Source organism: Rattus norvegicus, chromosome 2, assembly GCF_021556685.1.
Source record: "Rattus norvegicus strain SHRSP/BbbUtx chromosome 2, alternate assembly SHRSP_T2T, whole genome shotgun sequence".
In the NCBI taxonomy this organism is placed as follows: domain Eukaryota; kingdom Metazoa; phylum Chordata; class Mammalia; order Rodentia; family Muridae; genus Rattus; species Rattus norvegicus.
In genome coordinates, this window is record NC_141535.1 from 88,100,156 (window position 1) to 88,123,435 (window position 23,280).

Sequence of the window (23,280 nt, forward strand, 5' to 3'; positions counted from 1 at the left end):
GTATATTTGTATGTTCTAATGTGCAGAAGAAGAGAGGAAAAATGACTGGGCAATAGAATGTAAAAGTCATGGAAAGACAGATGGAATTTCTTTGCAGGAAGTTGAGAATCAGAATTAGAGCGATAGGAACATACTGGGGAACATAATAGTATAAAGATACACACACACACACACACACACACACACACACATATATGTCACACTGAAACTCAAAGTATTGCTAAGAAAAATAAAACAGGAAATAATTATGCAGTAAATTATTTTACATTTTAAACTTATTTTATAAATTTATGTAGAGAATGAGAGAATGTTATAACTTGATTAATTGTGATATTTAATGATTTAATCAGGGTAGTCAACAGTTTTACCTGAAACATTGTACTGGTTGCTTTTGTGTCAACTTGACACAAGTTAGAGTAATCAGAGAGGAAGGAGCCTCAGTTGAGAAAAATGCATCCATGAGATCTAGCTCTAAGGCATTTTCTCAATTAGTGACTAATAGGGGTGAGACAGCCCATGGTGGGTGGTGTCATTCCTGGGTTGGTTAGTGGTCCTGAGTTCTATAAGGAAGCAGGCTGAACAAGCCATGGGAAGCACGCCAGTAAAGAGTACCACTCTATTGTTTGCTTTCAGTCATGTTTTGTCACAACAATAGAAACCCTGTCTAAGACAAACAATTTAAAAAAATATCTTGGTTAAGGAGCCAATGACAATATTTATAGGGTACAGAGTTATATCCAGTATCCAGTGGGGTGTGTGTGTGTGTGTGTGTGTGTGTGTGTGTGTGTGTGTACTGTTCAAAACAGAGAAATACACCTTTTTTCTTGTATGTCTTATATGTTAAATAATAATTTGCTTTATACAGTAAATTTGTTTTCATAGGACCGAAACTTGGTGTCCTTTTTTGAAATATATTTACCAGATGCTATGTAGTGTCATTCAAAGTTGTGGTCATAATTGCTACCATCCCCCCAAATCTGCATATACAAATACCTCACAAATTACAATAGGTCACGAATCATTACTTGTTAAATCATCAATTAAAACTTTAGTCATTCAAAATTCTGGGCATTATAAATCTTTTCAAATTAGCAGTATAGCTGGGTAACTTTCTGTGAAAAATCAGTGAGAATATATTTTCAGCATTGAAGGTTATGTGGTCTCTGTCATTACTCTTAAAGTCTATCAATGTATAGGGAGAGTAGGCAGAGATGAATCACTAACTCTGGCTCTGTGGATAGAGTACAACCATTTCTTTTCATATGCAACACATTAAATAAACTTTGCCTTTTAGTAAAAATAAGCTAAATATGATTTGTGGCAACTCTACCTAATAGTTCTAAAGTACATTTGCTAACATGCGAAAACACTGTGGACACTTATGTCTCTCTTAATGAGAAATAAAATTTCCATATTTTAATTACTGTGTGTTTGTAATATTTAATCCTATGTCTACTAATTATTTAGAGGATAAAGATGTTTAAAAGGTAAAATTAAAAATTTACAACAATTATTTTGGGGATGGACATAATGTGAACAAGCATGTGTTTAAGAGCACACACACACACACATCACACACACACATATATACACAAAATTGCAATAAAATTGCACTCATTTAAAAAAATTTGATTTTTTAAAAAATTTTTATTAGATATTCTTCTTTACGTACATTTCAAACGTTATTTCCCTTCCCGGTTTCCTGTCCATAAGCCGCCGTTCCCTCCCCTCCCCCTTCCTCATATGGGTATTCCCCCTATGTGTCCCCTTTTTACCCGCCCCCCATATTTCCCTGCACTGGGGGTCCAACCTTTGTAGGACCAACGGCTTCCCCTTTCCCTGGTGCCCTAACAAGGCTATCTTCTGCTACCTATGCAGTTACTTCTTCTTTAATTGGGATTTAGAGAAGGAATTAATTTTTCTGGGTGTTCAGATGGGGAGACGTTGAAAAGTAATTGCCAGTAGCAGGTGATTCTATTAAAACAAACACCATGTCTATTGAGGTAAGCTTGAAGCCAATAACACAGCAGTCCACAGAAGAGAAACCCAACTTGATAGACGTGCTCTGTACTGGGAGACTGAATCACTGGTGTGAGAATGAGGAAGAGCGATGAAGCTATAGATCCAAATACAAACGGCAGCCGCACCTGAGAAAGCAAAGTAAGGTTTTCTGATATCAAGGTAAGTTCTTACTACAAAAGGGGCATCATGTATATTACAGAACCAAAAGGAAGTAAGTGCATATTACATATCTTCAAGAGGTTTAAAGTAGGTAGTCATGGTATTAGCTTATAAAAATAGATTGCAGATTAAGTATTATTTGAAAAAAAAATCAATGTAAAGTATATTACACTACTTCTGTAGTGTCCAGGAGTTTTTACTTTCTTCATCACCTTAAGTATTTATCCACTAAAGCCAGAAATTTATTTTTAAACATTATCAAGAATGGTTCCTTAGTAAGACACAATTGCCATACATAAAATAATGGCATTATAGACCTTTTAATAATTATCATTAACTGAATTATAAATACTAACTCTATATTTACACAATCAACATTTTCCCTGTCCCCCCCCCTTGCTCCTTCCTTCCTTCCCTCTCTTCCTTTATCTATTACTTTGCTTCTTTTATTAATTTTTTGTTAGCATAGTATAGTGGTATATTTGTAGGTATATTGATATCTACTTTTGGAATTTTCATATACATTCATAATTCTATTTTGTTCTTATTCTATTCCCCACATTCCCTTTTTCCTTTTTGTTTATCCATTCCCTTCTTGAAAATTGTTCCACTTAAACTTTCTAATATATGTTTGATTATCTCTTGTTTTCATAAATCTTTCTTTTGGGCATTATTATCTGTTCTGACCTCATTTCCATATTTATGTTCTATATATGAATATGTGTAACCAAATATTGAAAAAATAAATGTGTTTTCAAACTTTAAGTCTAGTTATATATAATATTACTTTTACTGATTTAAATATGTTCAATTAGACTTTCATTCCTATAATTAAACCACAATTTCTTGTAGTATCTTATCCTCTTGATATACTCTCAAATTTAGACTAGAAATAATATATTACAAATTGTTGTATGTATATTCACTAACAAAATTGTTTAATATCTTTTCTAATTTTTGTTGGCTTCTTGTTATTGTGGATTATTATTGTAGGATTATGGAAATGATGGCTTTGTAGAATTGTTTTTAGTATTTCTATTCCTTAGACTTTATGGAATTACTTGAGAAGCATTGGTGTCAACTCTTAAAGGTTGGTAGAAATCAACAGCTCCTTAAAGAGTTCTTTACAATACCACTAATACTACTTAGGAGTGAAGGCTGTAGGTAGGCACTAGCTCAACATCTCTTTGTTGAGTGAGTTGTGAAGGTGTCTTCAATAGGGCCATTCTGTCAGTCTGTAGGGAGCAGCAAATAGTCTAGGTCGTTTGGGGGTTTCCATGTAGCCCTTTTTACAAAAAACTTATTTTGATGTAACCTAATTCTGGTTCTTAAACTTCATTCCGTGTAAAGAGATATCCAGTTGGGCCTTTCTCTCCCTCATTATTTGTTGGTATAATTTATTTTAGGAAGTATACATTGAATTACTTTTCACTCAGATGATCCTTAGTTTTACCTGACGTCTCCATGATGATGATCTTTTTAAAGGGGTGGTTTTAGCAATACACCAATATTCTGGATGGTTGAAACACATTCATAATCATTTGATTTAAAGTTTTGATTTAAAATTTGATGGTAATATCCATCTGTAATTTCTCTTTTGCTTTGTAATCAAAGAAACACCTGTTAACAGTTTGTGTCATAGTGTCATTACTGGCAACAGAAGAGTCTCTAAGTGCGTAGTTTGATTCTCACAATGAGGTCCTTTCTGAATAGAAGTTTTTGATGGAAGAACTAGTGGACTATGAGCTTATTTAGGTATTTTTCTTCCCAAAATATTCTGAAAGTCAGTGTTGCTTCAACCCAAGTGTTATAATTTACCACTTTTTAGACAGAAGTTTCCAAAGTAGAGTCCATCCAATTTACTTTAGATCCCCAGCTGTTGTCTGTTTCAAAGTTAACTCAGAAACAACCTCATAAATGATTAACATTCTAATTGTCTTTTGATATACCAGGATGTCACAGAGGGTGTATTTGGTGTCCTCCCCCCACAGTTCTTGTTTTCTATTATATTTCCTACTAATATATGAAATGGCTACCCCTTAACATTAATGGATCAAAACATTCCTTCACCGAAATACTGGCATTTCATGATATAGGTATTGGATCTTGAATGTAATGGAGAGCTTGGCTATTTTGCCTTAAATTTTCTGTGTCAATGGCAAGTGCTGTTCTCTCTGTTTTTCATGGAGGTACCATCTCAATTTCTTGTTCAATTTGTTGTCCTATAACCAGGTTTCTAAGTCTAGTTCTTTATCTTTGTGGAAACAATTGTTCCTAAATGAATTCTAATATTTAGACATATTTAGCTTTTGTGTTTTTAGGGACTGTCTCTCAGTTTTATACATTATATCATTACACAGAAGATTTAGTTTTCTTCATTATGAGCATTTTCTGTATACCCATTTTATAATGTCTGATAACAAATAGGTTCTTAATACAAATGTGAGCATCATTTTATTTAACACACTTGTTTAGTTATTACACAGTCTTTTATTGACTTCATACTGTTAGAAAGCTAGTGTTTCCAGTGTAAGCATTCCTCAGATTGAAATACTCCACTTTCTGGTTTCTGCCTGGACATGGAACTGACCTGGTCCCACATCTCTCTGTACCCAAAGCCTGTAGGGAAAAGAGCTGAACTCTCAGAAGTGTGGACAATCCTGAGAGCTCAGGGGAGATCACTACTTCTGCTCACATTCCTGGCCCAAGAGGAGCCTGCCCAGAGCCCTCTGGACACAAGAACCTAGGAGCAGAAAGGAGAGGATCCTTCCAGTCTCTGCCTGTGCCCAGAGATAAAAGCCAGTTGCCAGGAGCACTGATACAACTGAGAACAGATGTAAACACTTCTGTTCCGAGGGACCAGCATAGAGCCCTCAGGATACACAAACCCAGGAGAAGTCTGGGACATGATACTTCTTATTGCTGACTGCACACAGAGCTGACCGGGTTCCACAGGTCTCTGGGACCCAGTTCCGGCTGGGAGAAAGCTGGTCTCCAGGAGTGCTGACACACAGGCTTGCAGGAAGTTCAAGCTACTGTCAGAGACAGCATGACCAGCTAACACAGAGACAACCAGATGGCAACAGGCAAGTAAGTACAGGAACTTGAGCAACATAAACCAATATTACATGGCCTCATCAGAGTCCAGTTTTCCCACCAAAGCAAATATTGGATATCCCAACACACCGAAAAGGCAAGATATGGATTTAAAAATCACATTTCATGATGATGATAAAGGACATTAAGAAGAACATAAATCCCTTAAAGAAATATAGGACAACACAGGTAAGCAAGCACTTAAAGAGCAAAAACAAAAATCATTTGAAGAATTATAGGAAAGCACAACCAAACAGATGAAGGAATTGAACGAAACGATCTATAATGTAAAAATGGAAATAGAAACAATGAAGAATTCACAAAGGGAGACAACCCTGGAGATAGAAAACCTAGGAAAGAGATCATGAGTTACAAAACAAGCAACACTACAAAATAGAAGAGATAGAAGAGATAATCCCAGGGGCAGAAGATACTATAGAAAACATTGACACAACCATCAAAGTAAATGTAAAATGCAAAAGGCTCCTGACTGAAAACATCCAGGAAATCCAGGGCACAATGAGAAGATCAAACCTAAGGATAATAGGCATAGAAGAGAGTGAAAACTCACAATGTAAAGGGCCAATAAATATCTTCAACAAACTTATAGAACACTTCCTTAACCTAAAGAAAGAGATGCCCATAAACATACAAGAAGCCTAGAGAACTCCAAATAAATTGGACCATAAAAGAAATTCCTTCCATCACATAATAGTTAAAACACTAAATGCACAAAACAAAGAAAGAAACTAAAAGCAGGGAAAAAGTTGAAGTAATGTATAAAGGCAGACCTATCAGAATTACACTGGACTTCTCACCAGAGACTATGAATGCCAGAAGATCCTGGGAAGATGTCATACAGACCCTAAGAAAACACAAATGCTAGCCCAGGCTACTACATTCAGGAAAACTGACAATTAACATAGATGGAGAAACCAGGATATTCCATGACAATTTACACAATATCTTTCCAAAAACTCTAACACAAGGAGGGAAACTACACCCTTGAAAAAGCAAGAAAGTAATCTTGCAGCAAAACAAGAAGAGAGCCACACAAACATAATTCCACCTCTAATAACAAAAATGACATGAAACAACAATCTCTATTCCTTAATATCTCTTAACATCAAGGGACTCATTTCCCCAATAAAAAGACATAGGCTAACACACAGAATGCAGAAAGAGGACCCAGCATTTTGCTTCATACCTGAAATATACCTCAGTGACAAAGATAGACATAACCTCAGAGTAAAAGGCTGGAAAACAATTTTACAAGCAAATGATCCTCAGAAACAAGCTGGAGTAGCCATTTTAATATTGAATAAAGTAGACTTTCAACCAAAAAGTATCAAAAAACCTAAGAAAGGACACTTGATATTTGTCAAATGAACTCTTTTTTCTTTTTTTTTTTGCTTTTCCCCCCATCTTTATTAAATTGGGTATTTCTTATTTACTTTTCAAATGTTATTCCCTTTCCCAGTTTCCAGGCCAACATCCCCCTAACCCCTCCCTCTCCCCTCCTATATGGGTGTTCCCCTCCCAAACATCCCCCCATTATCGCCCTTCCCCAAGAAACCTGTTCACTGGGGGGTCCAGCCTTGGCAGGACCAAGGGCTTCCCCTTCCACTGGTGCCCTTACTAGGCTATTCATTACTACCTATGCAGTTGTAGCCCAGGGTCAGTCCATGTATAGTCTTTGGGAAGTGGCTTAGTCCCTGGAAGCTCTGGTTGGTTGGCGTTGTTTATATGGGGTCTCAAGCCCCTTCAGCTCTTTCAGTCCTTTCTCTGATTCCTTCAACGGGGGTCCCGCATTGGTTTGCTGCTGGCATTCACCTATGTATTTGCCATATTCTGACTGTGTCTCTCAGTAGAGATCTACATCCGGTTCCTGTCAGCCTACACTTCTTTGCTTCATCCATCTTATCTAGTTTGGTGGTTGTATATGTATGGGCCACATGTGGAGCAGGCTCTGAATGGACGTTCCTTCAGCCTCTGCTATCAACTTTGTTTCCCTATTCCCTCCCAAGGGTATTCATGTTCCCCTTTTGAAGAAGGAGTGAAGCATTCACATTTTGGTCATCCTTCTTGAGTTTCATGTGTTCTGTGCATCTAGGGTAATTCAGCATTTGGGCTAATATTCACTTATCAATGAGTGCATATCATGTGTGTTTTTCTGTGCTTGGGTTACCTCACTCAGGACGATATTTTCCAGTTCCACCCATTTGCCTATGAATTTCATAAAGTCATTGTTTTTGATATCTGAGTAGTATTCCATTGTGTAGATCTACCACATATTCTGTATCCATTCCTCTGTTGAAGGGCATCTGTGTACTTTCCAGCTTCTGGCTATTATCAAGATGAACTCTTAATCCTGAATATCTAATGCTCCAAATGCAAGGGCACCTACATTCATAAAAGAAAACTTATTAAGCTCATATTGCAACTCACATAATAATAGTGGGAGATTTCAATATCCCACTCATGTCAATGGACATATATGGAAACAGAAACTAAGCAGAGACATAAAGAAATTAAGAGAGGTTATGAATCAAATGTATTTAAGAGATATCTATAGAACATTACATCCTAAAACAAAAGAATATACCTTCTTCTCAGCACTTAATGGTACTTTCTCCAAAATTGACCACATAATCAGTCACAAAACAGGCCTTAGCAGATACAGGACGTTTGAAACAATCCCATGCATTCTCTCACATCACCATGGATTGAGGCTGTTCTTCAATAAAAACAAAATGACAGAAAGCCCACATACAGATGGAAGTTGAACAACGCTCTACTCAATGATAACTTGGTCATGGAAGAAATAAAGAAATGAAATACTTTTAGAATTTAATGAAAATGACGGCACAACATACCCAAATTTATGGGACACATGAAAGCAGTGGTAAGAGGAAAACTCATAGCTCTGAGAGATTCAAAAAAGAAACTGAAGATAGCATACACTAGCAGCTTGACAGTACTAGTGCTCTAGAATAAAAAGAAGCAAATACACTCCAGTGGAGTAGAAGGCAGGAAATAATCAAACTCAGGGCTAAAATAATCCAAGTGGATACAAACGAGACATACAAAGAATCAGCAAAACTAGGAGCTGTTTCTTTGAGAATATCAGCAAGATAGATAAACCCTTAGCGAGATTAACCAGGGGGCACAGAATGTATCCAAATTAACTAAATCAGAAATGAAAAGAGACATAACAGAATTTGAGGAAATTAAAAAAAATCAGATCCTACTACAAAGACCCATTTCAACAAAACTGGAAAATCTGAATGAAATTAACAATTTTATAGACAGATACTTGGTACCAAAGTTAAATCAGGATCAGATAAATCATCTAAACAGTCCCAAAGTCCTAAATAAATAGAAGCAGTTATTAAAAGTCTCCCAACCAAAACAATCCCAGGAACAGATGGGTTTAGTGAAGAATTCTATCAGACCTTCAAAGAAGACCTAATACCAATACTGTCCAAACTATTCCACAAAATGGATACAGAAGAAACACTACCCAATTCCTTTTTGAATCCACAATTATGCTTATACCTAACCATACAAAAACCAAATAAAGAGAAACCAATTTTCCTTATGAATATGCAAAAGTACTCAATAAAATTCTCACAAACTGAATCCAAGAACACATCAAAACAATTATCTATCGTGATCATGTAGGCTTCATCCCAGTGATGCAGAGATGGTGCAATATACGGAAAACCATCCACATCATCTGCTATATAAACAAACTCTAAGGAAAAACACCACGTGATCATCTCATTAGATGCTGAGAAAGCATTTGACAAAATGTAACACCCCTTCACGTTAAAAGTGTTTGAAAAATCATTAATTCAATGCCCATACCTAAACAGAGTGAAAGCATAATACAGCAAACTAATAGCAACATTAAACTAAATGGAGAGAAATTTGAAGCAATTCCACTAAAGTCAGGGACTAGACAAGGCTGGCCACTCTCTCCCTACTTATTCAATATAATACTTGAAGTTCTAGCCAGAGCAATCACACAACAAAAGGAGGTCAAATGGATACAAATTGGAAAGGAAGAGGTCAAAATATCACTATTTAAAGATGATATGATAGTATACTTATGTGACTCCAAAGTTCCACCAGAGAAGAAATGAGGCCTGAAAAGCAACTTCAGCAAAGTGGCTGGATATAAAGTTAATTCAAACAAGCCAGTAGTTTCCTTCTACTCAAAGGATAAACAGGCTGAAAAAGAAATTAGGGAAACAACACCCTTCACAATAGTCACAAATAATAAAAAATTACCTCAGTGTGACTCTAACCTAACAAGTGAAAGATCTGTATAAGAGCTTCAAGTCTCTGAAGAAATAAGTTGAGGATCGCAGAAGATGGAAAGATTTCCCATGTTCATGGATTAGCAGGATTAATATAGTAATAATGGCCATTTTGTCAAAAGCCATCTACAGATTCATTGCAATCCCCATCAAGATGCCAACTCAATTCTTCATAGAAGTAGAAAGAGCTATATGGAAATTCATTTGGAATAACAAAAACAAACAAAAACTGCATAGCACAATCTATCCTCAACAATAAAATAAATTCTGGGGGAATCACTCTCCATGACCTCAGGCAGTATTACAGAACAATAGTGATAAAAACTGCATGGTATTGGTACATAGACAGGCATGTCGATCAATGGAATAGAATTGAATACTCAGAAATGAACTCACAGACCTATGGTCACTTGATATTTGACAAAGCAACTAAAACCATCAAGTGAAAAAAAAAAGGTAGCATTTTCAACAAATGGTGCTGGTTCGATTGGAGGTCAGCATGTAGAAGAATGCAAATCAATCCATTCTCATCACCCTGTACAAAGCTTAAGTTCATATGGATCAAGGACCTCCACATCAAACCAGATACACTCAAACTAATAGAAGAAAAAGTGGAGAAGAGCTTCGTACACATGGGCACTTCAGAAAATTTCCTGAACAAAACACCAATGGCTTATGCTCTATGATCAAGAACTGACAAATGCGACCTCATAAAATTGCAAAGCTTCTGTAAGGCAAAGGAAACTGTCATTAGGAAAAAACAGCAACCAACAGATCTTTACCAATCCTATATCAAATAGAGGGCTAATAGCTAATATAGTCAAAGAACTGAAGAAGTTACGACTACAGAGAGTCAAAAAACCATATTTAAAAATGTGGTAAAGATCTAAACAGTGAATCCTCAATTGAGGAATATTGAATGACTGAGAAGTGCCTAAAGAAATGTTCAACATACTTAATCATCAGAGAAATTCAAATGTAATCAACAGTGAGACCCACCCACCACACCAGTCAGAATGGCTAAGATAAAAATTTAGGTGACAACAGATGCTGGCAAGGATGTGGAGAAAGAGGAACACTCCTCCATTGTTGGTGGGATTGCTACCACAGAGTGGGTACAACAACTCTGGAAATCAGTCTTGAGGTTCCTCTGAAAATACAACATCATACTACCTGAGGAACCAGCTATACCACTCCTGGTCATATACCCAAATGATGCTCCAACATGCAACAAAGGCACATGTTCCACTATGTTCATAGTAGTCTTATTTATAATAGCCAGAAGCTGGAAAGAACCCAGATGTCCTTCAACAGAGGAATGGATACAGAAAACATGGTACATTTATAGAATGGGGTACTACTCAGCTAGTAAAACAAAGACTTCATGAAATTCACAGGCAAATGAATGGAACTAGAAAATATCATCTTGATGAATGCGGTAACCCAGTCACAAAAACACACATGTGGTATGTACTTACTGATAAGTGGAAAATAGCCCAAAATCTCGAATTAACCAAGATAGAATCCATAAACCACATGAAGCTCAAGAAGAAAGATGACCACAGTGCTTCAGTCTTTCTTAAAATCGGGGAACAACAATATTCATAGGAAGAGATTTGAAGACAAATTTCGAGCAGAGACTGAAGGAATGCCCATTCCGAGCCTTCCCCTACTGAGTATCCAGTCTGTATACATACAGACACCAAACACAGACTGTATTCATGATGCCAGGAAGTGCACGCTTACAGAAGACCGATATAGCTGTCTCCTGAGAGGCTCTGCCAAAGCATGCCAAATACATAGGTGAATGCTGGCAGCCAACCATTGATCTGAGAATGGTGTCCCCATTGGTGGAGTTAGAGAAAGGATTGAAGGAACTGAATGGATTTGCAACCCCGTAAGAACAACAATACCAACCAACCAGAGTTCCCAGGACTAAACCATTACCCAAAGAGTACACATTGACAGACCCATGGCTCCAGCTGCATGTGTAGTAGAGGATGGCCTTGATTGGTACCAAAGGGAGAAGAAACCCTTGGTCTTGCCAATGTTGGAACCTCCAGTATAGGTGAATGTCAGGGCAGGGAGGCAGGTAGGGGTGAATAGTTGTGGAGGGGGAACACCCTCATAGAAGAATGGAGAGTAGGGATGGGATAGTGGGCTTGTGGATGGGAAACTGGGAAAGGGGATAACATTTGAAATGTAAACAACAAATCCAATAAAAAAGAAATACTCTTCATCATGTACTATGACCAATGCTCAGGAAAAATACAGAAAATTAATAAACAGGAATTTGTGGTGCCTTGTGCTGGTACCTAAAAAAATGACTTAATTAATTTGTTTTTTTTTCAGATTTTTTTTTCGTTTTAAAATGATATCTATGGGACGGAGAGATGGCTCAGCCATTAATAGCACTGGCTGCTCTTCCAGAGTCCTGAGTTCAGTTCCCAGCAACCACATGGAGGCTCCCAACCATTCGTAATGGGACCTGATGCACTCTTCTGATGTGTCTGATAACAGCTATGGTGAACTCATATACATAAAATAATTAAATAAGTCTTTAAAATTGGCATCTAAGTTGATTTTGGTATTTAAAGTTTATAAGCCTGAATCACATTCACTAAATTGTGCTCAACAAAATATTTCTATATTGTCCTTGAATGACATATATAATCTTCTTTTTTTACTTTGATATAGTAAGACTAAATAAATTAAGATGAAAAATATGTTTATCCTAATAAGATGGATATTACCCCCCCCCCCCACACACACAAAAGTACAGAATTCCCAAGATACAGTCCACAGAACTCAAAATGTCAAGAAGCTGAATGGCCCAAGTGAGACTACCTCAATCCCACTTTGGAGGGAGAAGAAAGCAACCCCAACGAGGGAGCCAGTGACAGGGGAGGGAAAAGGGATGGAGTTGCGGTGGGAAACATGATCTGGTATTGGTTGGGGGAAAAGGACTGAAGCCCTGGGGGGCAGCAGAAAGAATAGAAACAGGCAACCTGGAGAGGAAAGAAGTTGGGAGGACTCTCTAGAATGTACCAGAGACTTGGGAGGTGAGAAACTCTCAGGACTAAAAGAGGGTGACCCTAGATGACATGCCCTCCAGTGGGGACAGGGCATCAATTGAATAATAGGGTTGCTATCCCACAGTCAAAGCTCTGACCCATAATTCTTGTCTCAGTGGATGCAGGGATGGAAATAGAGAGGAGCCTGAGGAAAAGAAGGTTCAGCAACAGGCCTAAAGTGGGATCCTGCTCATGGGGTGGCTCTAAGACCCGACAACATTACTGAGGCTATGGGGCATTCACAAAAAGAGACCTATCATCTGCCCTCAACAAGGAGTTCAGAGTCACATGCATATATGTGTTCCAAGCCAATGAACAGAAGTTACTGACCCTGCTGGTTGAATTAGGGAAAAAATGGAGGAAGCTGAGGAAGAAGGGCAACCCTGTAGGAGGACCAGCAGTCTTAATTAACCTGGACCCTTGTGAGATCCCTCAGACCCTGGATCCCCAACCTGACAGCATACGCCAGCTGAGATGAGGCCTCCAACATATATACAGCAGAGGACTCCGAGGTCTGGGTTCAGTCAAAGAAGATGCACCTAACTCTCAAGAGACAGGAGGCTCCAAAAAGTTTACAGGCCTGGTAGGGTGGGGACATCTATGTGGAGACTGGGGGGGGGGTGGCGGGAAGGAGGTATGGAGTGTGAAACTGTCCAGGGGGTGGGCTGGAGGGGAATAAATTCTGGAGTTTAAAATAAATAAAAATATTTTAAAAAAGAAAAAATATGTCTATACCCATTTATATAAGCAACTTTGATTCATCAAATGTAATTGTCTCAGAACCTCACTTTTAATAAGCTCATCTTTTCTAGCTCTTTCTGAACTCTGGCTACATAGTTCAACCCAACCATTTTGTCTCAAATACCACTTTAAACTGACTGATTTAATATGGCTTTGATAGGCTTCTCATTGAATTTCTTTGCCTGGCTCCAAACTAATTTGGTCAAATTAGTCCTATCTCCTGTCTCCTTATTCTCTGACTTTACCCATTTATTGAATTGTGTACAAGAATGTCTGAAATATAGCAGGTATATACAACATATCTAAGATATCATTTGCCCTTGTTAATATAGGATACACTTGAAGAAGAAATGATTACAAAAAAGAAAAATGTGGAATCTGGTATTGATTGACATTTTTCAGAATATGTTCAGTGATCCACTATTTGTAAGAATTCCAAGATGACTGATATTAGTACACATTTCAGTGGGCCAATAGAGACCGAATGAATCAGAACCCTAGGCGAAAAATCTGTGAATATGGGTTTTATTATCAATACTCAAGTGTTTACATATTATGCTTACTGTAATAATATTTGGAGTCTTATATTTTAATATTATCTCAGCAACCATGAGCTGACTCTGAGATGATAATTATATTCTAAATAAAAGCTCAAATCTTGATTACGTTTATGGGAATACTGAGAAGGAAAACAAAGATGATGGAACATCCTCAGATTTATGTTTAATTAATGTGTGACTTACACATTAAAACAAGACATAAATGTAACTCATTTGATTAGTCTTAAAAACCTTGATTTAAAGTATCAATTAAGGAAATAAGCAAGAAGAGGAAACTACTTCTACTATGTTATTAAGGTATTATTATTATGATGTGAGTTCATTTGATCATGGAGGCTACTGTTTTCTCCTTTGTTTTTGTTTTTGTTTTTTTGTTTCTTTGTTTTTTTGTTTTGTTTTGTTTTTTGTTTTCAAGATGATAAGGATGACATCTGTCTTCCCTGAAGTATATCAGTTTTCACATTTCTCACAATAAAAAGGAATCCTCAAACATCCCATATCTCAAAATCTGGAAAGGAAGACATAGGGCAGTTGCTTGGTTTGCACCTGATTAGAACAATATCATAGAACTTGAATAAGGTGACATTCGACACTGGTATTTACATATTGACTTACCTTATAAGGTCTTGGTAGGTCAGGGTTCTGGTACCTTAGCTTAAGCAACCCAATCATATTCAGCAAATTTAAGCACCATGTTCCTAGACCAACATATTTTATTAAATAGATCATATTTGAAGATATTATTCCAACAGAAGATAAAATAACAGCCTGTAAGTCAGCTACTACTGGAGAGTGAAGGTCATTAAGCATTGAGTAGATGAAAGGAAATTGTCCCTCTTGACTTGTGGCGTAGAAGATTCTTGATGCTGAAACTATTCCACAAGAAACGGAGCCAAATAGGAAAGCTGAGATCAACAAAGAAATTATCCATTGCATCGAAGGAAAGACTCTGTTCATCCATGTTACAGCAACAGAATCTACAAAAGTTGAATGAGAATTCAGAATGTCAAAGTTACTTTTGGTTTGAAAGAAAATAGAAGAGCATTTTTTTTCTGCAACCATATATTTTGTAATGTGACTTGGCAAATTCATTCTAGGAGGAGTCTTTTAATGCTTGAATATGTTGTGTCTTGTGATTGTTTTTGTCCAGTAGAGCACATTAGATACAGATATTTGTGAACTGCAAGACAACTTAGTGGCAGAAAAATGCATTCTTGCTCTCCTGATTGTTATGTTACCTATCTTATATATTAGCAAAGCCCACTTGTTTGTCAGTGATAATTCAGAAAAAAAGATATCCTATCTGTGGAGTTCTAGCATTTTATGATTCATGATAGAGTTATCCTACTACAAATGGTCTAAAACAGCCACTATACTTTTTAATGAGTTGTAAAATTGTGCAATGTCATGCCTCCCTCAGATAACTACTCCCTTTAAAGTCCCTGTGTTGCAGATATACTTGTAAATACTCCAATCCAATGTCTTTTTTCAGTAGACATTCCCTGCTAAATCTTCCTTATGCATCTATGTCATTTTATAGCCACCTATATAAGAATGAAACTATCCTAAAGAAAAATAGGTTCCCTTTGATTAGCATACTATTTAAAGTCAATTACCCTCCCGAGGAATTGAAATTTACCCAATAATTTTATGGAAGGAAAAACTGAAGCTCTGGTTCCAACCAGAATAGGCATTTACTTCTCAGGAAAGGATCTTATAGTTTTCTGACAACTTATCAGGTTAAACAAAGCCTAGACAATGATCAATGAGGGATGAGGGGTCTCCACTCTTAGTGGGATTGTGATGACTATTTCATGAGCAAATCATGAAAATTGCTGTTCATATTTACTTTATTTACTGCTCATATTAACAACATACTACACCATATCATTGTGCTACAATGTGGAGAATGAGTTTGAGAACTGGGTGTGACACACTTGTCTGTACAGTTACAGATGGATGTAAATGACAGCCTTACCTAACTTCTTGCCACTAGTATCAGCATCTAAGAAACTGAGAAGCTATTTATTTGGACAGCTGAATTTATTGTAAAGATGTAAGTGTATTATGGAAGATGAAGAATCTTTGTATAGTATCTATTCTTTGTGTTCTTGCTTTGCTCATATGTCTTCTCTTCTTTTTTTTATTCATGTCCTCTTCTTTTTATTTTAGCTTTGGTTGCTACATGTACTACTTGTTCTATAATTTAATTGTTAAAAGGTGATTGTTTATTTTTAATAGATGATTTGTGTAATTGTGTTTCTCTCAGATTCCTTGAAATGTCCAAAAGAAATAAACATTTTCATATCACTGTAGGTATACCAAACATATATACAGCTCATAAACTTCACTCGTGTTGGACACAGTTCAATGGTTCCATATGAACATGCTGAATGCTTGTGGGAAAACTTCAAGAAAATAAGCGTCCTGCGACCTCAGTTTTTTTTTTTCAAAACACAGAATTGTTCTTGGAATTTTTTTAACTTATGTGATTCGTAATTCCCAGAGTATAAATTGCCTGATGTTTTGAACAAAGGTTGTTATTAGATGAGAATTTAGATCCACATCAATTTTAGGACCAATTGTCTCAGGTTCATGCTGCCTACCAGAGCATTAAAATCATCAATGTTTTTGCCCCTGAGCACAGAGAAGCATTTATTTCCTATTTAAATTTACTTCATCATACCTGAAGAGATGATTTCCTCAGATGTCAAAACTGCCAAGAATGATACATTAGTCAGTAAGTATAACACAGTCACAACAGATAGACCATAAATTATTGATTTTGGAATTGTTTCAGCTGGCCTTTTTATTTCTCCTACGAAAAAGAAATTAACACATTAGAAAAGGATGCACTAAGCATGTGAAGTTTTCAAAGTCCCATGTCATGGAGATAGTGATATTAGGTCTTTGATAAAGTAATTATTTTTGTCACTAGGGATTTTCTATTGTCTTTTTTTTATTGAGACAGAAGCATTGATGGCTTAGATATCCAACCCATGTACTCATATATTCAATGAGTCTAAAAAATGTAAAATAGTACGTGGTTATCTTCAATGCTTCCTCAACACAAGTGTCTAGACATATGCACTGGGTTTCAGATACATATTGTAGGACAAAATGTCTGAGAAGACCATCTGAAAGACACTGTTTTGTTCATTCAAAATAACCAATCTTATCTAAGACTCTAACTCTATAATTTTCCTATAATAAATTTGTAAATAACATTATGTAGTGTGGTCTCTGATACTCACTGTCATTTAGGCAGTGTTCTTGAAGCTCTGAAGAAGGCTTTACTGAGAAATTGCCAATAACAAAAGGTTTTTGGATATGCAATGCCAAATGTTAATTCAAAATCAAACACATAACAAACAGGAGGTGTTTATCATTAGTGGTCAAGTGTGTTGGATAATGCACCTTTACAACAGCCATGTATGAAGGCATAACACAAGCATATTGTACAGTACTGCAGAGTATCATCAACAAATGCTACACTTAATATCTCAGCTCACCCTTTCTAGTTTTTTGCAAGTTCTGGCTGTGCAAGTTTGTACTCCCACCAGCAACAGATGAGTGTTCCCCTTGCTGCCCATCCTCACCAGCATGAGCTGCACTTGAGTCATAGCCATTCAGACAAGTGTAAGATTGAATCTCAAAGTAACTTTGGTTTGCGTTTCACTAAGGACTAAAGATGTTAAACACATCTTTCAGTTTTCTCAGCCAAATGAGTTTCTTCTATTGAGAATTATGTGTTTACATCTGTATTATACTTTTTGTTGCATTATTTGATTTTTTAAATATCATGTTTCTTCAGTTCTTCATATATTTTGGATATTATCCTTCAATTGGATGTAAAGTTAGAGAAAAATCTTTTCCCATTGTGTAGTTACCAGTTTCTCTAAATGATGGTGTCCTTCACCTTACAGAAGCTTTTTAGCTTTATGAGGTCTCATTTATTAATTGTTGCTCTTAGGGCCTGAGCTAATGGTGTTCTATTCAGAAATGCATCTTTTTGGCAAGATAGGACACTACATCCTATCACAAGGGCTCTTGCTTCACTATGTTTATTTCTTCTCTAGTCATATTAGTCCCAAAATGGGAAGATCTGGTATTTCCTTCAATAGAAGAATGAATAACAATAATGTGGTGAGATAACTGAGGTACAGAAGGATAAATATGGTTGTATTTCATTATATGTGGATATTAACCATTACATAAATGATAAGCAAACTACAGTCTGTTGACCCATAGAGGTTATTTGTAAAGGGAGGGACTGAGAGACACGTGTATTTCCCCAAGATGGGGGAAATAGAATAGATATTTTAGGTTGACTGGGATCAGAAAGCAGGATGAAATCAGGAGGATCAGACAGGGAAGGGAATAGCTGTGGTTGAGGGAGGAATTGTGGAAAGAGACATCTAGAATTGAGGAACATTATGAAAACCTAGTGCAGTGGAAACATAAAACAATTAAGCCAATTCTAATAAAATCTCCAAATAATGTGGAAGATGTAGCCTTGAATGGCAATATTTTGTAATCAAATGAATCTTCCAGTACTAGGTTGCATCCGATTTATATTGGCCAAAGGCATCCCATGGAAAGCACTAAACAACCCTGATTATTGAAAACCCAATAGGTTGCTCTACACAAATAAATAACAAAGGCTGGAGAAAATACCCCCAGAAATCATTGTACATGAACAGGTTCACCTGGTGCCTATATAAAGCTCCCACATCTAATGACTTTGACATGAGAAAGGTCTTTTCAGATAACTAAAAGTGAAATGTAAACTCCAACTCAGACACAAAAAATTTGGTCTACAATCTGTCCTGTTTGAAAAAATTCATAGATGAATGATGGCACAAAGCTGGTGGGAATAACCAACTAATATCTAATTTGATTTAAAACTTACTCCATTAGAACAAACTTATACACAACGCTGTCATTAAAATTCTTTAAAACAAAAATCCCCAGGACCAGATGCTTTTGTCCAGAATTCTATCTGACCTACAAAGAAGACCTAATACCAATGCTCTTCAAACTATTCCGCAAAATAGAAACACAAGGAACACTAATTAATACATTCTATGAAGCCGTAGTTACGCTGATACATAAACCACACACAGACCCAACAAAGAAAGAGAATAGCAGAAATGCAAACAATCCTGAGACCACAGCGAAGACTGCCACTTCTGCCCACTTCGGTCCACATCCCTTGTCTAAGAGGAAGCTGCATAGTGTCTCTGGATACAGGAATATAGGAGCAGTCATCAGCAGAAACCTGGTGGTTCCTGCCTGCTCCCAGAACTGAACTGAACTGAACTGGTCACACAGCTCCCTGCACCCAAATACTGTGGGGGAGAGAGCTGGACCCTCAGAAGTGTAGACACTCCTGAGAAATCAGAGAAAACTACTCTCTCCCAATTCAGGAGGAAAACACCTAGTGCCATCTGTGCCCCTGAGCAAAGTAACCTAGGAGCAGTCAGGGGCAGGACCCTTCCAGTTCCTACCTGCACCAAAAGCTGAAATCCAGCCTCCAGGAGAGACTACACACTTGAGAGAAGAACACTCTGTTCCCAGAACTGGCTGAAAGAAAACAGGACAACAGGTCTACAGGAGTAGTAACACTCAGGCCTACAGGAGTCAGAGATAGCAAGACAAGCTAACACCAGAGACAACCTGATGGTGATATACAAATACACCAGAAAAGCAAGATTCAGATTTAAAAATCACATCTCATGATGATAACAGAGGACTCTTAGAAGGACATAAATAACTCCCTTAAAGAAATATGGGACAATAGAGGCAAACAAGTAGAAGTCTTTAAAGAGGAAAGACAAAAATCCCTTAAAGAATTACAGGAAAACATAAGCAAACAGGTGAAGGAATTGAACAAAACCATCCAGAATTTAAAAATGGCAATAGAAACAATAAAGAAGTCACAAAGATATATAACCCTGTAGATAGAAAACCTAGGAAAGAAATCAAGAGTCATAGACACGAGCATCACCAACAGACTATAGGGGATAGAGAATCTCAGGGGCAGAAGATACCATAGAAAACATTGACACAACTGTCAAAGAAAATGTAAAACTCAAAAACCCAAAACATCTAAGAAATCCAGGGCACAATGAGAAGATCAAGTCTAACGTTAATAGGTATAGAAGACAGCAAAGACTCCAGCCTATAAATATCTTCAACAAACTTATAGAAGAAAACTTCCCTAACCTAAAAAAAGGGATGCCCATAAACATACAAGAATCCAAACAGAAAAGAAATTCCTCCGAGCACATAATAGTCAACGAAATGCACAAAACAAAGAAAAAATATTAAAAGCAGTAAGGGAAAAAGTTCAAGTAACATATAAGGGCAGACCTATCAGAATTATACCAGATGTCCCACCAGAGACTATGAATGCCAGAAGATCCTGGGAAGATATTATACAGACCCAAAGAGAACATAAATGCCAGCCCAGGCTACTATATCCAGCAGCACTCTCAAGTAACATAAGTGGAAAAACCAGGATATTCCATGACAAACCCAAATTTACATAATATTTTTCCACAAATCCAGCCCTACAAAGGATAATAGATGGAAAACTCCAACACAAGGAGGGAAACTACACCCTTGAAGAACCAAGAAAGTAATCTTCTTGCAACAAAACAAAGAGAAGAGAGCTACACAAATTCCACCTCTACCAACAAAAATAACATCAAACACCAATCACTATTCCTTAATATATCTTAAAATCAATGGACTGAATTCTCCAATAAAAAGACATAGACTAACAGACTGGATGTAGAAAGAGGATCAAGCATTTTCCTGCATACAGGAAACACACCTCAGTGAAAAAGACAGACACTTCCTCAGAGTAAAAGACTGGAAAGCAATTTTCCAAGCAAATTATCCCTAGAAACAAGCTGGAGTAGCCATTCTAATATTGAATAAAATAGACTTTCAAACAAAAGTTATCAAAAAACCTAAGGAAGAACACTTCATGTTCATCAAAGGAAAAAATCCACCAAGATAAACTCTCAATCCTGAATATCTATGCTCTAAATGCCAGGGCACCTACGTTCATAAAAGAAACCTTACTAAAACTCAAAGCACACATTGCACCTCACACACTAATAGTGGGAGATTTTAACATCCATCTTTCATTAATGTGCAAATAATAAAAACAGAAACTAAACAGAGGCATAGAGAAACTAACAAAAGTTATCAACCAAATGGATTTAATAGATATTTATAGAATATTTCATCCTAAAACAAAACAATATACCCTATTCTTAGCAACTCATCATACCTGTATGGTATTGGTACAGAGACAGGCAGGTAGAGTAGTGGAATAGAATTGAAGACCCCAAAATGAACTGGACACCTATAATCACTTTGTCTTTGACAAAAGAGTCAAAACCATCCATTGGTAAAAGTATTTTCAACAAATGATGCTGCTTCAATTGGAGGTCAGGACGTGTAAGAATGAAAATTGATCCATTCTTATCTCCTTGGACAAAGCTTAAGTCCAAGTGGATCAAGCACCTCCACATAAACCCAGATACACTCAAACTAATAGAAGAAAAGGTGGGGGAAAGCCTTGAACACATTGGCACTTGGGAAAATTTCCTGGAGAGATTACCAACAGCTTATGTTCTAAGATCAAGAATCGACAAATGGGACCTCATAAAACTGCAAAGTTTCTGTAAGGGAAAGGACACTGTCATTAGGACAAAATGACAAACATTGGATTGGCAAAAGATCTTTACCAATCCTATATTCAATAGAGTACTAATATCCAATATATACATAGAACTCAAGAATTTAGATTCCAGACAGCCAAATAACCCTATTAAAAATGGGGTACTGAAAAAAAAAAAACAGTATCATGCTTTAGGAGGACAAGAAAGCCAATATTATAAAGATACTAAAATTTAGTTCTATGATTAGAACTAGCCACTAGAAGAAGTAGGGAATGAAAGAATAAAAAAATGCAGCTAAGAAGTCAGAAGTTTAAAAAAGCCCCAAATACCTCAAGTTCCAGACCCTGCCCTCTACCTGTAGGTAAAAAGTCACATTTCTTGAGCCTGCTCTCCCAGGAACTAGATAAAAGGACTTAAGATAAGGCCCTTAGGGAACAATCTTGAGAAACAGGAAGCTTCTCCCAGGAACCGATGGACCATAAAGTAAATAATCTTGAGAAACAGGAAGCTCCTCCTTGTGATTTTTCACTGGTATTCTCGACATTTTCCAGTGATGCCCTCTCTGCCAGCTGGGGTTGAGGTTTCTTCCTTTAAGTTTCCCCTTGTCTTAGTTTCTGGGGGTCAAACTCCACTGCCCCTGCGTGGGATCTGAGTCTCGACCCCAGTACACTGGTTCCTATCAATAAACCTCATGTTTATTACAAAAAAATGGGGTACTGAGCTAAACAAAGAATTTTCAGCTGAGGAATATCGAATGGCTTGAGAAATACCTAAAGAAATGCTCAACATCTTTTGTCATCAGTGAAGTGCAAATTAAATCAACCCTGAGATTCCACCTCACAACAGTCAGAATGGCTAAGATCAAAAACTCCAGTCATAATAGATGCTGATGAAGAGGTGGAGAAAGAGGAACACTCCTCCATTGTTGGTTAGAGTCCAAGCTGGTAGAACCACTTTGGAAATCAATCTGGAGTTTCCTCAGAAAATTGGCTATATTAGTACCCAGATATACCACTCTTGGACATATACCCAAATGATGATCCAACGTATAAAAAGGATACATGCTTCACTATGTTCATAGCAGCCTTATTTCTGGAAGCTGGAAAGAACCCATATGACCTTCAACAGAGGAATGAATACAGAATATATGGTATATCTGCACAATGGAGTATTACTCAGCTATCAAAAACAATCACTTCATGAAATTCATAGACAAATGAATGGAACTACAAAATATTATCTTGAGTGAGGTAACACAATCACAAAATAACACACATGGTGTGTACTCACTAATAAGTGGATATTAGCCCAAAAGCTCAGATTACCCAAGGTACAATTTACAGTCGACATGAGATTCAAGTGGAAGGATGACCAAAGTGCAGATGCTTTAGTCCTTCTTAAAAGCAGGAACAAAAATATTCATAGGAGGAGATATGGAGACAAATTTTGGAACAGAGACTGAAAGAGTGCTCATTCAGAGCCTGCCCCACCTGGGGATATATATAGCCACAGAACCTGGACAATATTGTTGAAGCAAAAAAGTGCATACTGACAGGAGCCTGATAAAACTATCTCCTGAGATGCTCAGTCAGAACATGACAAA

The 23,280-nt window shown here is 37.0% G+C and overlaps 1 protein-coding gene across 1 annotated transcript in view; it reads right to left on the minus strand.

Moving 5' to 3' along the window:
- Nucleotides 1-1,627: 1,627 nt before the first annotated feature.
- Nucleotides 1,628-23,280, minus strand: part of Slc7a12 (solute carrier family 7 (cationic amino acid transporter, y+ system), member 12) — a 67,152-nt gene continuing 45,499 nt past the window's right edge. Inside the window, 3 exon segments of the mRNA NM_001011948.1 lie at nt 1,628-2,147; nt 14,593-14,954; nt 16,664-16,795. Coding sequence (NP_001011948.1) covers nt 1,890-2,147; nt 14,593-14,954; nt 16,664-16,795 — 752 coding nt within the window. The 3' untranslated portion in view covers nt 1,628-1,889.